Source organism: Oncorhynchus masou, chromosome 12 (genome assembly GCF_036934945.1).
Source record: "Oncorhynchus masou masou isolate Uvic2021 chromosome 12, UVic_Omas_1.1, whole genome shotgun sequence".
Classification (NCBI taxonomy): Eukaryota; Metazoa; Chordata; class Actinopteri; order Salmoniformes; family Salmonidae; genus Oncorhynchus; species Oncorhynchus masou.
In genome coordinates, this window is record NC_088223.1 from 4347816 (window position 1) to 4366545 (window position 18730).

General features: G+C 43.5%; 1 protein-coding gene across 1 annotated transcript in view; it reads right to left on the minus strand.

Moving 5' to 3' along the window:
• Window positions 1–18730, minus strand: part of LOC135549478 (CUB and sushi domain-containing protein 1-like) — a 1027892-nt gene that overhangs the window by 535833 nt on the left and 473329 nt on the right. Inside the window, 1 exon segment of the mRNA XM_064979475.1 lies at window positions 13806–13883. Coding sequence (XP_064835547.1) covers window positions 13806–13883 — 78 coding nt within the window.

Sequence of the window (18730 nt, forward strand, 5' to 3'; positions counted from 1 at the left end):
GGGGGGTGAATAGTTATGCTCAAGTTCTCTCTTTTTTTTGTGTCTTATTTCTGATTTCTTTTCTTGTTTGTTTCACAATAAAACATATTTTGCATCTTCAAAGTGGTAGGCATGTTATCTAAATCATATGATACACACCACAAAAAAAAAAATCAATTTTAATTCTAGGTTGTAAGGCAACAAAATAGGAAAAATGCCAAGGGGGTGAATACTTTCACCACTGTAGCTGTGCAGTGGGGAATAAGACAGGGTAGCCTGGTGGTTAGAGCGTTGGACTAGTATCCGGAAGGTTGCAAGCTCAAACCCCCGAGCTGACAAGGTCCAAACTGTCATTCTGCCCCTGAACAGGCAGTTAACCCACTGTTCCTAGGCCATCATTGAAAATAAGAATTTGTTCTAAACTGAGTTGCCGAGTCAAAAATAGGTCAAATAATACCTTAGAGGATCTTCAGAGTAGAACTTGAGAAACCCAAGAAGACTTGAAGCTGTAAATCGCTGCCAAAGGTTCTTCAACAAAGGGTCTGAATAGTTATGTAAATATTTACATTCATTTGCCCCCCAAAAATGTGCTTTGTCATTAGGAGGTATTGTGTGTAGATTGATGAGGGGAGAAAACGATTTAATACATTTTAGAATGAGGCTGTAACGTTAAAAAAAAATGCGGAAAAAGTCAAGTGTTTTGAATACTGAATAATAATATTAATTCAATAATAACCCTAAAATAACCCTAATGATGGATAGCATTGTTTCAAGCATCAGCACATAGAGTTGAAGTCGGATGTTTACATACACTTAGGTTGTAGTCATTAAAACTGGTTAACAACTAATTTCTTGTTAAGAAACTTGATAACAAACTATGGAAAGTTGGTTAGGACATCTACTTTGTGTTCAGGACACAAGTCATTTTTTCCAACAGTAGTTTACAGACAGATTATTTCACTAATAATTCGCTCTATCACAATTCCAGTGGGTCAGAAGTTTACATACACTCAGTTGACTGTGCCTTTAAACAGCTTGGAATATTCCAGAAAATGATGTCATGGCTTTAGAAGCTTCTGATAGGCTTATTGACATTATGTTAGTTAATTGGAGGTGTACCTGTGGATGTATTTCAAGGCCTACCTTCAAACTCAGTGCCTCTTTGCTTGACATCATGGGAAAATAAAAATAAATTAAACAAACAATTGTACACTTCAAAAAGTCTGGTTCATGCTTGGGAGGAATTTCCAAACACCTGAAGGTACCACATTCATCTGTACAGACAATAGTATGCAAGTATAAACACCACACAGCCGTCATCCCGCTCATCGAAGGAAACGCGTTCGGTCTCCGAGTGATGAACGTACTTTGGTGCGAAAGTGCAAATCAATCCCAGAACAACAGCAAAGGACCTTGTGAAGATGCTGGAAGAAGACAGGTACACAATGATCTATATCCACAGTAAAACAAGTCCTATGTCGACAAAAGCTGAAAGGCCGCTCAGCAATGAACAAGCCACTGCTCCAAAACCGTCATAAAAACCAGACTACGGTTTGCAACTGCACATGAAAACAGAGATTGAACTTTTTGGAGAAATGTCCTCTGGTCTGATGAAACAAAAATAGAACTGTTTGGCCATAATGACCATTGTTATGTTTGGAGGAAAAGGGAGAGGTTTGCAAGCCGAACAAACACCAACCCAACCGTGAAGCATGGGGGTGGCAGCATCATGTTGTGGGGTGCTTTGCTGCAGGAGGGACTGGTGCACTTCACAAAATAAATGACATCCTGAGGAGGACAATTATGTGGATATATTGAAGCAACATCTCAAGACATCAGTCAGGAAGTTAAAGCTTGGTCGCAAATGGGTCTTCCAAATGGACAATGACCCCAAGCATACTTCCAAAGTTGTGGCAAAATGGCTTAATGACAACAATGTCAAGGTACTGGAGTGGCCACCATAAAGCCTTGACCTCAATCCTAGAGAAAACTTGTGTGCAGAACTGACAAAGTGTGTGCGAGCAAGGAGGCCTACAAACCTGACTCAGTTACACCAGCTCTGTCAGGAGGAATGGGCAAACATTCACCCAACTTATTGTGGGAAGCTTGTGGAAGGCAACCCGAAATGTTAGACCCAAGTTATGCAATTTAAAGGCAATGCTACCGAATACGAATTGAGTGTATGTAAACTTCTGACCCACTGGGAATGTGATGAAAGAAATAAAAGCTGAAATAAATCATTCTCTCTACTATTATTCTGACATTTCACATTCTTACAATAAAGTAGTGATCCTAACTTACCTAAGACAGTTGTTTTTACATGGATTGAATGTCAGGAATTGTCAAAAACTGAGTTTAAACGAATTTGGATAAGGTGTATGTAAACTTCCGACTTCAACTGTATATATCAGTCACAGTTGGTTTCTCAGTCCAATTTGATGGTACAGTTTCCTTCAGCTCAACAGCATTCTGCCTGCTCTGACATCTCTCATTACTAGAGCCAGAAGGGATTTCCTCTGAGCTTTCTTACCAATGCCAGTAAATAATGTATTAAATAACAAACCCTAACCCCAAATGTTAATAGTTTGGGCCTGCATTTTAAGTAAAAAGATATATAAATTGTCAAATGTGCCGAATACAACAGGTGTAGTAGAACTTACAGTGAAATGCTGAATTACTTACAAGTTACTTACTTAACCAACAATGCAGTTTTATAGAAAAATTGTTAAATAAGAAATGTAAATACAAATAAGAAGTTAAAGAGCAGCAGTAAAATGATAACAGCGAGGGTATATACAGGGGGCACCTGTACAGAGTCAATGTGGAGGCTATATACAGGGTGTTATGGTACAGAGTCAATGTGGAGGCTATATACAGGGGGTACCGGAACAGAGTCAATGTGGAGGCTATATACAGGGTGTTATGGTACAGAGTCAATGTGGAGGCTATATACAGGGGGTACCGGTACAGAGTCAATGTGGAGGCTATATACAGGGGGCACCTGTACAGAGTCAATGTGGAGGCTATATACAGGGGGTACCAGTACAGAGTCAATGTGGAGGCTATATACAGGGGGTACCGGTACAGAGTCAATGTGGAGGCTATATACAGGGGGTACCAGTACAGAGTCAATGTGGAGGCTATATACAGGGGGCACCTGTACAGAGTCAATGTGGAGGCTATATACAGGGTATTACGGTACAGAGTCAATGTGGAGGCTATATACAGGGGGTACCGGTACAGAGTCAATGTGGAGGCTATATACAGGGGGTACCAGTACAGAGTCAATGTGGAGGCTATATACAGGGGGTACCAGTACAGAGTCAATGTGGAGGCTATATACAGGGTGTTATGGTACAGAGTCAATGTGGAGGCTATATACAGGGGGTACCTGTACAGAGTCAATGTGGAGGCTATATACAGGGGGTACCTGTACAGAGTCAATGTGGAGTCTATATACAGGGGACACTGGTACAGAGTCAATGTGGTGGCTATATACAGGGGGTACCTGTACAGAGTCAATGTGGAGGCTATATACAGGGGGCACCTGTACAGAGTCAATGTGGAGGCTATATACAGGGTGTTATGGTACAGAGTCAATGTGGAGGCTATATACAGGGGGTACCAGTACAGAGTCAATGTGGAGGCTATATACAGGGGGTACCTGTACAGAGTCAATGTGGAGGCTATATACAGGGGGTACCGGTACAGAGTCAATGTGGAGGCTATATACAGGGGGCACCTGTACAGAGTCAATGTGGAGGCTATATACAGGGGGTACCAGTACAGAGTCAATGTGGAGGCTATATACAGGGGGTACTGGTACAGATTCAATGTGGAGGCTATATACAGGGGGCACCTGTACAGAGTCAATGTGGAGGCTATATACAGGGGTACTGGTACAGATTCAATGTGGAGGCTATATACAGGGGGCACCTGTACAGAGTCAATGTGGAGGCTATATACAGGGTGTTATGGTACAGAGTCAATGTGGAGGCTATATACATGGGGTACCAGTACAGAGTCAATATGGAGGCTATATACAGGGGGTACCTGTACAGAGTCAATGTGGAGGCTATATACAGGGTGTTATGGTACAGAGTCAATGTGGAGGCTATATACATGGGGTACCAGTACAGAGTCAATGTGGAGGCTATATACAGGGGGAACCTGTACAGAGTCAATGTGGAGGCTATATACAGGGTGTTATGGTACAGAGTCAATGTGGAGGCTATATACATGGGGTACCAGTACAGAGTCAATGTGGAGGCTATATACAGGGTATTACGGTACAGAGTCAATGTGGAGGCTATATACAGGGGGTACCTGTACAGAGTCAATGTGGAGGCTATATACAGCGGGTACCGGTACAGAGTCAACGTGGAGGCTATATATAGGGTATTACGGTACAGAGTCAATGTGGAGGCTATATACAGGGGGTACCTGTACAGAGTCAATGTGGAGGCTATATACAGGGGGTACCGGTACAGAGTCAATGTGGAGGCTGTATACAGGGGGTACCGGTACAGAGTCAATGTGGAGGCTATATACAGGGGGCACCGGTACAGAGTCAATGTGGAGGCTATATACAGGGGGTACCTGTACAGAGTCAATGTGGAGGCTACATACAGGGGGTACCTGTACAGAGTCAATGTGGAGGCTATATACAGGGTATTATGGTACAGAGTCAATGTGGTGGCTATATACAGGGGGTACCGGTACAGAGTCAATGTGGAGGCTATATACAGGGGGTACCTGTACAGAGTCAATGTGGAGGCTATATACAGGGTATTATGGTACAGAGTCAATGTGGTGGCTATATACAGGGGGTACCGGTACAGAGTCAATGTGGAGTCTATATACAGGGGGTACCGGTACAGAGTCAATGTGGAGGCTATATACAGGGGGCACCGGTACAGAGTCAATGTGGAGGCTATATACAGGGGGTACCTGTACAGAGTCAATGTGGAGGCTACATACAGGGGGTACCTGTACAGAGTCAATGTGGAGGCTATATACAGGGTATTATGGTACAGAGTCAATGTGGTGGCTATATACAGGGGGTACCGGTACAGAGTCAATGTGGAGGCTATATACAGGGGGTACCTGTACAGAGTCAATGTGGAGGCTATATACAGGGTATTATGGTACAGAGTCAATGTGGTGGCTATATACAGGGGGTACCGGTACAGAGTCAATGTGGAGTCTATATACAGGGGGTACCGGTACAGAGTCAATGTGGAGGCTATATACATGGGGTACCAGTACAGAGTCAATGTGGAGTCTATATACAGGGGGTACCGGTAGAGTCAATGTGGAGGCTATATACAGGGGGTACCGGTACAGAGTCAATGTGGAGGCTATATACAGGGGGTACCGGTACAGAGTCAATGTGGAGGCTATATTCAGGGTATTACGGTACAGAGTCAATGTGGAGGCTATATACAGGGTATTACGGTACAGAGTCTATGTGGAGGCTATATACATTGGGTACTGGTACAGATTCAATGTGCAAGGGGTACAGGTTTAATCTAGGTAATTGAGGTAATATGTACAAGTACAGTGCCTTGCAAAAGTATTCGGCCCCCTTGAACTTTGCGACCTTTTGCCACATTTCAGGCTTCAAACATAAAGATATAAAACTGTATTTTTTTTGTGAAGAATCAACAACAAGTGGGACACAATCATGAAGTGGAATGACATTTATTGGATATTTCAAACTTTTGTAACAAATCAAAAACTGAAAAATTGGGCGTGCAAAATTATTCAGCCCCCTTAAGTTAATACTTTGTAGTTAAACCATATTTGGAGTGATTTGAATGTTTGTGAAGTGATGCCATTGTCTCCGGAGACAGTGGTTATCAGAGAAATATGTAACGCTGTTAATAAGTGACAGATAATTACATTTCAAAATGATGTATTTATTTATAATTTATTTATTTATATATTGTATTCATTATTTATAAATTATTTTATTACTGGAATCAGCAAAAAACATTATTGTATTATTTTATCCATAATATTCCTAATAAATTCTGTAAGGTTATGTAATTATATTCCCTGTGCACTCTTCCTGCCTCTGGCCCTCATCATAATCAACAGTATCATTTTTCTTGTTTTTAGTTCAAAATATCTTTACCCCTCTCCTCCCATACGACAGCATCCTGCTAAAACATATCAACTGATTGAGACAGGAAGGGGAAGTGACACAGGGTCGGTGAGCCAGCCAACCCCGGCAGGCCCCTTAACAGACAGGGCGGGGTCAAAGGCCCGACAGGCAGGGCCAAAGCCAATGTGACACCGGCTGATTAGCCGAGACTCTGGGCGGCTCTGAATATTGATGAGGGAGAAAAGGCCAGGCTTGTCATCGTTAGGGGAACGGAAAACTGGTCGGTAACCACGGCAGCAGCACGGAGAGGTGAGAATGAAAATAAAGAGGAGAAGGACGAAGGGGGAGATGGGTATGAGGTGATGGAGGTGGAGGACAAGAGGAGATGGGTATGAGATGAATGAGGTAGAGGACTAGAGGAGATGAGTATGAGGTGATGGAGGTGGAGGACTGGAGGAGATGGGTATGAGGTAGATGACTAGAGGAGATGGGTATGAGGTTATGGGGGTGGATGACTAGAGGAGATGGGTATGAGGTAGATGACTAGAGGAGATGGATATAAGGTTATGGGGGTGGATGACTAGAGGAGATGGTATGAGGTGATGGAGGTAGAGTAGAGGAGATGGAATGAGTTGATTGAGGTAGAGTAGAGGAGATAGGATATGAGGTGATGGAGGTAGAGGACTAGAGGAGATGGGCATGAGGTGATGGAGGTGGAGGACTAGAGGAGATGGGTATGAGGTGATGGAGGTGGAGGACTAGAGGAGATGGGTATGAGGTGATGGAGGTAGATGACTAGTTGAGATGGTATGAGTTGATGGAGGTAGAGGACTAGAGGAGATGGGTATGAGGTGATGGAGGCAGATGACTAGTTGAGATGGTATGAGGTGATGGAGGTGGAGGACTAGAGGAGATGGGTATGAGGGGATGGAGGTGGAGGACTAGAGGAGATGGGTATGAGGTGATGGAGGTGGAGGACTAGAGGAGATGGGTATGAGGTGATGGAGGTAGATGACTAGTTGAGATGGTATGAGTTGATGGAGGTAGAGGACTAGAGGAGATGGGTATGAGGTGATGGAGGTAGAGGACTAGAGGACATGGGTATGAGGTGATGGGTATGAGGTGTTTGAGGTAGAGGACTAGAGGAGATGGGTATGAGGTGATGCAGGTAGAGGACTAGAGGAGATGGTATGAGGTGATGGAGGTAGAGGACTAGAGGAGATGGGTATGAGGTGATGGAGGTAGAGGACTAGAGGAGATGGGTATGAGGTGATGGAGGTAGAGGACTAGAGGATATGGGTATGAGGTGATGGAGGTAGAGGACTAGAGGAGATGGGTATGAGGTGATGGGGGTGGAGGACTAGAGGAGATGGGTATGAGGTGATGGAGGTAGAGGACTAGAGGAGATGGGTATGAGGTGATGGAGGTAGAGGACTAGAGGAGATGGGTATGAGGTGTTGGAGGTAGAGGACTAGAGGAGATGGGTATGAGGTGATGGGGGTGGAGGACTAGAGGAGATGGGTATGAGGTGATGGAGGTAGAGGACTAGAGGATATGGGTATGAGGTGATGGAGGTAGAGGACTAGAGGAGATGGGTATGAGGTGATGGGGGTGGAGGACTAGAGGAGATGGGTATGAGGTGATGGAGGTAGAGGACTAGAGGATATGGGTATGAGGTGATGGAGGTAGAGGACTAGAGGAGATGGGTATGAGGTGATGGAGGTAGAGGACTAGAGGAGATGGGTATGAGGTGATGGGGGTGGAGGACTAGAGGAGATGGGTATGAGGTGATGGAGGTAGAGGACTAGAGGATATGGGTATGAGGTGATGGAGGTAGAGGACTAGAGGAGATGGGTATGAGGTGATGGAGGTAGAGGACTAGAGGAGATGGGTATGAGGTGATGGGTATGAGGTGATGGGTATGAGGTGATGGGTATGAGGTGATGGGTATGATGTGATGGGTATGAGGTGATGGGTATGAGGTGATGGAGGTAGAGGACTAGAGGAGATGGGTATGAGGTGATGGAGGTAGAGGACTAGAGGATATGGGTATGAGGTGATGGAGGTAGAGGACTAGAGGAGATGGGTATGAGGTGATGGGGGTGGAGGACTAGAGGAGATGGGTATGAGGTGATGGAGGTAGAGGACTAGAGGATATGGGTATGAGGTGATGGAGGTAGAGGACTAGAGGAGATGGGTATGAGGTGATGGAGGTAGAGGACTAGAGGAGATGGGTATGAGGTGTTGGAGGTAGAGGACCAGAGGAGATGGGTATGAGGTGATGGAGGTAGAGGACTAGAGGATATGGGTATGAGGTGATGGAGGTAGAGGACTAGAGGAGATGGGTATGAGGTGATGGGGGTGGAGGACTAGAGGAGATGGGTATGAGGTGATGGAGGTAGAGGACTAGAGGAGATGGGTATGAGGTGATGGAGGTGGAGGACTAGAGGAGATGGGTGTGAGTTGATGGAGGTGGAGGACTAGAGGAGATGGGTGTGAGGTGATGGAGGTAGAGGACTAGAGGAGATGGGTGTGAGGTGATGGAGGTAGATGACTAAAGAAGAAGGGTATGAGGTGATGGAGGTAGAGGACCAGAGGAGATGGGTATGAGGTGATGGAGGTAGAGGACTAGAGGAGATGGGTATGAGGTGATGGAGGTAGAGGACTAGAGGAGATGGGTGTGAGGTGATGGAGGTAGAGGACGAAAGGAGATAGAGGACTAGAGGAGATGGGTATGAGGTAGATGACTAGAGGATATGGGTGTGAGGTGATGGAGGTAGAGGACTAGAGGAGATGGGTGTGAGGTGATGGAGGTAGAGGACTAGAGGAGATGGGTATGAGATAGATGACTAGAGGAGATGGGTGTGAGGTGATGGAGGAAAGGTGAAAGAAGATGAAAGTTGGAGTAAGATGTGAAAGAGGAGACAAGGGTGGGAGGAGGATGTGAAAGAGGAAGATGAGGGTGGGAGGAGGAGGTGAAAGAGGAAGACGAGGGTGGGAGGAGGAGGTGAAAGAGGAAGACGAGGGTGGGAGGACGAGGTGAAAGAGGAAGACAAGGGTGGGGGGAAGATGTGAAAGAGGAAGACAAGGGTGGGAGGTAGAGGTGAAAGAAGACGACAGGGGTGGAAGGAAGAGGTGAAAGAGGAAGAAAAGGGTGGGAAGAAGGGATGAAAGAGGAAGACAAGGGTGGGAGGAAGAGGTGAAAGAGGAAGACAAGGAAATGGAGGAGGAGGTGAAAGAGGAAGATGAGGGTTGGAGGAAGAGGTGAAAGAGGACGACAAGGGTGGAAGGAAGATGTGAAAGAGGAAGACGAGGGTGGGAGAAAGAGGTGAAAGAGGAAGACATGGGTGGAAGGAAGATGTGAAAAAGGAAGACGAGGGTGGGAAGAAGAGGTGAAAGAGGACGATAAGGGTGGAAGGAAGATGTGAAAGAGGAAGACAATGGTGGGAGGAGGAGGTGAAAAAGGATGACAAGCGTGGAAGGAAGATGTGAAAGAGGAAGACGAGGGTGGGAGGAAGATGTGAAAGAGGAACACGAGGGTGGGAGGAAGATGTGAAAGAGGAAGACAAGGGTGGGATAAATATGTGAAAGAAGAAGAGGTGAAAGAGGAAGACGAGGGTGGGAGGAGGAGGTGAAAGAGGAAGACGAGGGTGGGAGGAAGAGCTACTCCCCCAGCTACTCGCCCGAGCCTCCCCAGCTTCTCCTTTACCCAAATCCAGATAGCAGATGTTCTGAAAGAGCTGCAAAACCTGGACCCGTACAAATCAGCTGGGCTTGACAATCTGGACCCTCTATTTCTGAAACTATCCGCCGCCATTGTCACAACCCTTATTACCAGCCTGTTCAACCTCTCTTTCATATCGTCTGAGATCCCCAAGGATTGGAAAGCTGCCGCAGTCATCCCCCTCTTCAAAGGGGGAGACACCCTGGACCCAAACTGTTACAGACCTATAACCATCCTGCCCTGCCTATCTAAGGTCTTCGAAAGCCAAGTCAACAAACAGACCGACCATATCGAATCCCACCGTACCTTCTCCACTGTGCAATCTGGTTTCCGAGCCGGTCACGGGTGCACCTCAGCCACGTTCAAGGTCCTAAACGATATCATAACCGCCGTCAATAAAAGACAGTACTGTGCAGCCGTCTTCATCGACCTTGCCAAGGCTTTCGACTCTGTCAATCACCATATTCTTATCGGCAGACTCAGTAGCCTCGGTTTTTCTGATGACTGCCGTGCCTGGTTCACCAACTACTTTGCAGACAGAGTTCAGTGTGTCAAATCGGAGGGCATGCTGTCCGGTCCTCTGGCAGTCTCTATGGGGGTGCCACAGGGTTCAATTCTCGGGCCGACTCTTTTCTCTGTATATATCAATGATGTTGCTCTTGCTGCGGGCGATTCCCTGATCCACCTCTACGCAAACGACACCATTCTGTATACTTCCGGCCCGTCCTTGGACACTGTGCTATCTAACCTCCAAATGAGCTTCAATGCCATACAGCACTCCTTCCGTGGCCTCCAACTGCTCTTAGATGCTAGTAAAACCAAATGCATGCTTTTCAACCATTCGCTGCCTGCACCCGCACGCCCGACCTAGCATCACCACCCTGGATGGTTCCGACCTAGATTATGTGTACATCTATAAGTACCTAGGTGTCTGGCTAGACTGTAGACTCTCCTTCCAGACTCATATCAAACATCTCCAATCTAAAATCAAATCTGGAGTCGGCTTTCTATTCCGCAACAAAGCCTCCTTCACTCACGCCGCCAAACTTACCCTAGTAAATCTGACTATCCTACCGATCCTCGACTTTGGCGATGTCATCTACAAAATAGCTTCCAACACTCTACTCAGCAAACTGGATGCAGTTTATCACAGTGCCAACCATTTTGTTACTAAAGCACCTTATACCACCCACCACTGCGACCTGTATGCTCTCTTCGGCTGTCCCTCGCTACATATTCGTCGCCAGACCCACTGGCTCCAGGTCATCTACAAGTCCATGCTAGGTAAAGCTCCGCCTTATCTCAGTTCACTGGTCACGATGGCAACACCCACCCGTAGCACGCGCTCCAGCAGGTGTATCTCACTGATCATCCCTAAAGCCAACACCTCATTTGGCCGCCTTTCGTTCCAGTTCTCTGCTGCCTGTGACTGGAACGAATTGCAAAAATCGCTGAAGTTGGAGACTTTTATCTCCCTCTTCAAACATCTGATTTCTGAGCAGCTAACAGATCGCTGCAGCTGTACATAGTCTATCGGTAAATAGCCCACCCAATTTTACCTACCTCATCCCCATGCTGTTTATATTTATTTACTTTTCTGCTTTTTTTCACACCGGTATCTCTACCTGTACATGACCATCTGATCATTTATCACTCCAGTGTTAATCTGCAAAATTGTAATTATTCGCCTACCTCCTCATGCCTTTTGCACAATATGTATATAGACAATTTTTTTCTACTGTGTTATTGACTTGTTAATTGTTTACTCCATGTGTACCTCTGTGTTGTCTGTTCACACTGCTATGCTTTATCTTGGCCAGGTCGCAGTTGCAAATGAGAACTTGTTCTCAACTAGCCTACCTGGTTAAATAAAGGTGAAATAAAAAAATAAAAAAATAAAAAGTAGTGCACTTAATAGTGAATTGGGTACTATTTGGAACACACAGTGCTCTCGCTGACTGCCACTGAGCCATGGAGAAAAGGGCAGGCCATGCAGTCACTGCTGTCGTTCATTACTCTCTCTGCATATTTACTCACTCGCTAAAACAACGGTCACAAATTGCAGCTTATTCTCCTGATGCTGCACTACATTTGACCATGGCCCGACAGAGCACTTAGTGCACTACGTAGGAAGTAACGTGCTGTTCGGGACACAATTCAACACCTCCTGTACCTTTAACCTTGTCCCGACTTCCGCCGAAGTCGGTCCCTCTCCTTTCTCGGGCGGTCAATGCCACCGGTCTTCTAGCCATCGGCGATCCACTTTTCATTTTCCATTTGTTTTGTCTTTTGTTTTACACACCTGGTTTCAATTCCCCCAAATGACATGTTCATTATTTAACTCTCTGTTTTCCCCCATGGTTGTTGTGCGTGTTTTTTCGTTGTGAAGTGGTCAGTACTTCTGTGAGCTGATGTGTTTCCCAGTGGGGAACACATCTTTATTTTGAGTTACATTTTTACTCAGTTCTTTGTCCTGCGCTTGACATCTCCGACCCGCTACACAACGATTCTTTACAAACCTTCTAATCTCTTCCCTCTGTTTCTACACTCATGTATCTGTTTTAGACAATAATTTATCCCTCTCTCTGTCCCGTTCCACCACTGGGGACAGAGAGAGGAACCCGTTGTGTGACTTTGTAGAAAAACTGTTGTAGAAGAGATTTCGAAAGGTGTACATCAACAAGTGTACAACAACTGGGAACTCTACTTCCACACGTATAGATATGGTAATAAGACTATCGTTAGCAGTTGATGTTAGTGTTTAATAATACAGAACCCAAAGCAAATCAGGGGGAGAACAATATGTTTATTCAAAGAGAACGTATCATAGATGTTATGCTGGAAAGTAGATGGTAGATGTTTATTCTTCCCTGTCCTCAGTGTCTTCTCCACTGAACAAAGAGGCAGGATTTAGTTTATACCCAAGCCCAGCCTGTGGTTGACCAATTAGAATTATTTGCAATAAAATAACAAGTAGCTATGAGTCTCAGACTGAAACCCCTCCCATGAATCATCAGTTCCCCCCCATGAATCATCAGTTCCCTCCCATGAATCATCAGTTCCCCATGAATCACCAGTCCCCCCATGAATCATCAGTTCCCCCCCATGAATCATCAGTTCCCCCCCATGAATCATCAGTTCCCCCCATGAATCATCAGTTTCCCCCCATGAATCATCAGTTTCCCCATGAATCATCAGTTCCCCCCATGAATCATCAGTCCCCCCCATGAATCATCAGTTCCCCATGAATCATCAGTCCCCCCATGAATCATCAGTTCCCCCCATGAATCATCAGTTCCCCATGAATCATCAGTCCCCCCATGAATCATCAGTTCCCCCCATGAATCATCAGTTTCCCCCATGAATCATCAGTTCCCCATGAATCATCAGTTCCCCCCATGAATCATCAGTTCCCCATGAATCACCAGTTCCCCCCATGAATCATCAGTTCCCCCCATGAATCATCAGTTCCCCATGAATCATCAGTTCCCCCCCATGAATCATCAGTTCCCAATGAATCATCAGTTCCCCATGAATCACCAGTTCCCCCCATGAATCATCAGTTCCCCATGAATCATCAGGTCCCCATGAATCATCAGTTCCCCATGAATCATCAGTTCCCCATGAATCATCAGGTCCCCATGAATCATCAGTTCCCCATGAATCATCAGTTCCCAATGAATCATCAGTTCCCCATGAATCATCAGTTCCCAATGAATCATCAGTTCCCAATGAATCATCAGTTCCCCATGAATCATCAGGTCCCCATGATTCACCAGTTCCCCATGAATCATCAGTTCCCCATGAATCATCAGTTCCCAATGAATCATCAGTTCCCAATGAATCACCAGTTCCCCATGAATCATCAGGTCCCCATTACAGACAAACAACTATTTCCACTGACCGTTAATTCCCTCTTGACCTCTAGTCCTCTGCGTTGTGTATTTATCTTAGAACAGTCTTACGTGTATATCAACCAGGAGCATTACTTACACACTGATATCTTGTGATGATTGTCTTTACTGGGCATCATCTTGACTCCTCTGGACTTCAGCTCTGTCATCTTCTTCACTGTGGAGACCAGAGGATAATGTACAGTCAGGTTCCATGTTTAATCAGTACAGTGGAGACCAGAGGATAATGTACAGTCAGGACTGTAGAAACCAGAGGATAATGTACAGTCAGGTTCCCTGTTTAATCAGGACTGTAGAGACCAGAGGATAATGTACAGTCAGGTTCCATGTTTAATCAGTACAGCGGAGACCAGAGGATAATGTACAGTCAGGTTCCATGTTTAATCAGTACAGTGGAGACCAGAGGATAATGTACAGTCAGGTTCCATGTTTAATCAGTACAGTAGAGACCAGAGGATAGTGTAGAGTCAGGACTGTAGAGACCAGAGGATAATGTACAGTCAGGTTACCTGTTTAATCAGGACTGTAGAGACCAGAGGATAATGTACAGTCATGTTACCTGTTTAATCAGGACTGTAGAGACCAGAGGATAATGTACAGTCAGGTTACCTGTTTAATCAGGACTGTAGAGACCAGAGGATAATGTACAGTCATGTTACCTGTTTAATCAGGACTGTAGAGACCAGAGGATAATGTACAGTCAGGTTACCTGTTTAATCAGTACTGTAGAGACCAGAGGATAATGTACAGTCAGGTTCCCTGTTTAATCAGTACTATAGAGACCAGAGGATAATGTACTGTCAGGTTCCCTGTTTAATCAGTACTGTAGAGACCAGAGGATAATGTACTGTCAGGTTCCCTGTTTAATCAGGACTGTAGAGACCAGAGGATAATGTACTGTCAGGTTCCCTGTTTAATCAGTACTGTAGAGACCAGAGGATAATGCACAGTCAGGTTCCCTGTTTAATCAGTACTGTAGAGACCAGAGGATAATGTACAGTCAGGTTCCATGTTTAATCAGGACAGTAGAGACCAGAGGATAATGTAGAGTCAGGACTGTAGAGACCAGAGGATAATGTACAGTCAGGTTACCTGTTTAATCAGTACTATAGAGACCAGAGGATAATGTACAGTCAGGTTACCTGTTTAATCAGGACTGTAGAGACCAGAGGATAATGTACAGTCAGGTTACCTGTTTAATCAGTACTGTAGAGACCAGAGGATAATGTACAGTCAGGTTCCCTGTTTAATCAGTACTATAGAGACCAGAGGATAATGTACTGTCAGGTTCCCTGTTTAATCAGTACTGTAGAGACCACACACACACACACACAGCTGAGCAGGTCGGCTTTGGCATGATACTGTATCAGTCTACAACACTGTCTGGTTCCTCTGTCATAAGATCCACTGAGAGACACACTGTATCAGTCTACAACACTGTCTGGTTCCTCTGTCATAAGATCCACTGAGAGATGGTTCTGTATCAGTCTACAACACTGTCTGGTTCCTCTGTCATAAGATCCACTGAGAGATGGTTCTGTATCAGTCTACAACACTGTCTGGTTCCTCTGTCATAAGATCCACTGAGAGATGGTTCTGTATCAGTCTACAACACTGTCTGGTTCCTCTGTCATAAGATCCACTGAGAGACGTTTCTGTATTAGTTGTTAACACTGTCTGGTTCCTACGATCCCGTTGGGGAAACACAGCAGGAAGGAGATCATACTATCACTTTATCGTGTGATTCTGTCCAGGGCGGTAACTCTGTACGTTTATGGCCTCACTCCCCTCTGCACACCAGCTACATTTTGCCCCCTGACGTCCCTTGATTTCCTGCATGGATTCTGTAGGCAGCGTACGGCTTCCACAGTAAACTAATATTTCATTTAAAAACATTGAATGTGATGTGAATGAATATAATATATCTACTTCGAGACTTTGTATGGGTGGTACATTGTGGTAAATTCAGAGTGCGCACAATGAACTGCTGATATCCAAATGAGATAGTGTTAGTATTTAATGGTTTATCAGGATCAACAGCAGCTGCAGCAGGCGTAGCAACTACTCTTCCTGGGGTTCAATGGTATGACACAGATGTGTACAGTCTTCACTGCAAGGGGGAAGTCATTTGAGGGATATTTAGATGGATTGTTTATTAAAATATCTGAAGAACACACAACAAACACAACTTGTTTATTTCATATCTCAACAACAGCTAATAGTTCTTGTTGGTTAATAAACATTTGTATTTTCAGTCACTATTAAATGATCAAAGCTTTGTGCCTTTGTGCCAAACTACACTTCAATCTTAATTGCTATTCGTCTGGCGTTAAAGAGGCTCTAATATCAAACGAAAGTTAGTTTGCAATTTTCGTTGTGTAAAATCGGTTCGGCAGAGTCCTGTTTCAGAGGATGCATGGCTCTAAACCTTCACCTCTAAGACCAGTCTGATAGGAATATAAAGACCAGTCTGATAGGAATATTAATATAAAGACCAGTCTGATAGGAATATAAAGACCAGTCTGATAGGAATATAAAGACCAGTCTGATGGGAATATAAAGACCAGTCTGATAGGAATATAAAGACCAGTCTGACAGGAATATAAAGACCAGTCTGATAGGAATATAAAGACCAGTCTGATAGGAATATAAAGACCAGTCTGATAGGAATATAAAGACCAGTCTGATAGGAATATAAAGACCAGTCTGACAGGAATATAAAGACCAGTCTGATAGGAATATAAAGACCAGTCTGATAGGAATATAAAGACCAGTCTGATAGGAATATAAAGACCAGTCTGATAGGAATATAAAGACCAGTCTGATGGGAATATTAATATTAAGACCAGTCTGATAGGAATATAAAGACCAGTCTGATAGGAATATAAAGACCAGTCTGATAGGAATATAAAGACAAGTCGGATAGGAATATTAAGACCAGTCTGATAGGAATATAAAGACCTGTCTGATAGGAATATAAAGACCAGTCTGATAGGAATATAAAGACCTGTCTGATGGGAATATAAAGACCAGTCTGATAGGAATATTAATATTAAGACCAGTCTGATAGGAATATTAATATTAAGACCAGTCTGATAGGAATATAAAGACCAGTCTGATAGGAATATAAAGACCAGTCTGATAGGAATATTAATATTAAGACCAGTCTGATAGGAATATTAAGACCAGTCTGATAGGAATATAAAGACCAGTCTGATAGGAATATAAAGACCTGTCTGATGGGAATATTAATATAAAGACCAGTCTGATAGGAATATTAATATAAAGACCAGTCTGATAGGAATATTAATATAAAGACCAGTCTGATAGGAATATAAAGACCTGTCTGATAGGAATATAAAGACCTGTCTGATGGGAATATTAATATAAAGACCAGTCTGATAGGAATATTAATATAAAGACCAGTCTGATAGGAATATTAATATAAAGACCAGTCTGATAGGAATATAAAGACCAGTCTGATAGGAATATAAAGACCTGTCTGATAGGAATATTAATATAAAGACCAGTCTGATAGGAATATAAAGACCAGTCGGATAGGAATATAAAGACCAGTCTGATAGGAATATAAAGACCTGTCGGATAGGAATATAAAGACCAGTCTGATAGGAATATAAAGACCAGTCTGATAGGAATATAAAGACCAGTCTGATAGGAATATTAATATAAAGACCAGTCTGATAGGAATATAAAGACCAGTCTGATAGGAATATTAATATAAAGACCAGTCTGATAGGAATATTAAGACCAGTCTGATAGGAATATTAAGACCAGTCGGATAGGAATATTAAGACCAGTCTGATAGGAATATAAAGACCAGTCTGATAGGAATATAAAGACCAGTCTGATGGGAATATTAAGACCAGTCTGATAGGAATATAAAGACCTGTCTGATAGGAATATAAAGACCAGTCGGATAGGAATATTAATATAAAGACCTGTCTGATAGGAATATAAAGACCTGTCTGATAGGAATATTAATATAAAGACCAGTCTGATAGGAATATAAAGACCAGTCTGATGGGAATATTAAGACCAGTCTGATAGGAATATAAAGACCAGTCTGATGGGAATATTAAGACCAGTCTGATAGGAATATAAAGACCTGTCTGATAGGAATATAAAGACCAGTCGGATAGGAATATTAATATAAAGACCAGTCGGATAGGAATATTAATATAAAGACCTGTCTGATAGGAATATAAAGACCTGTCTGATAGGAATATTAATATAAAGACCAGTCTGATAGGAATATTAATATTAAGACCAGTCGGATAGGAATATAAAGACCAGTCTGATAGGAATATAAAGACCTGTCTGATAGGAATATTAATATAAAGACCAGTCTGATAGGAATATAAAGACCTGTCTGATAGGAATATTAATATTAAGACCAGTCTGATAGGAATATAAAGACCAGTCTGATAGGAATATAAAGACCAGTCTGATAGGAATATAAAGACCAGTCTGATAGGAATATAAAGACCAGTCTGATAGGAATATTAATATAAAGACCTGTCTGATAGGAATATAAAGACCAGTCTGATAGGAATATAAAGACCAGTCTGATAGGAATATTAATATAAAGACCAGTCTGATAGGAATATAAAGACCTGTCTGATAGGAATATAAAGACCTGTCGGATAGGAATATAAAGACCAGTCTGATAGGAATATAAAGACCAGTCTGATAGGAATATTAATATAAAGACCAGTCTGATAGGAATATAAAGACCAGTCTGATAGGAATATAAAGACCAGTCTGATAGGAATATAAAGACCAGTCTGATAGGAATATTAATATAAAGACCAGTCTGATAGGAATATTAATATAAAGACCAGTCTGATAGGAATATAAAGACCAGTCTGATAGGAATATAAAGACCAGTCTGATAGGAATATAAAGACCAGTCTGATAGGAATATTAAGACCAGTCTGATAGGAATATAAAGACCAGTCGGATAGGAATATAAAGACCAGTCTG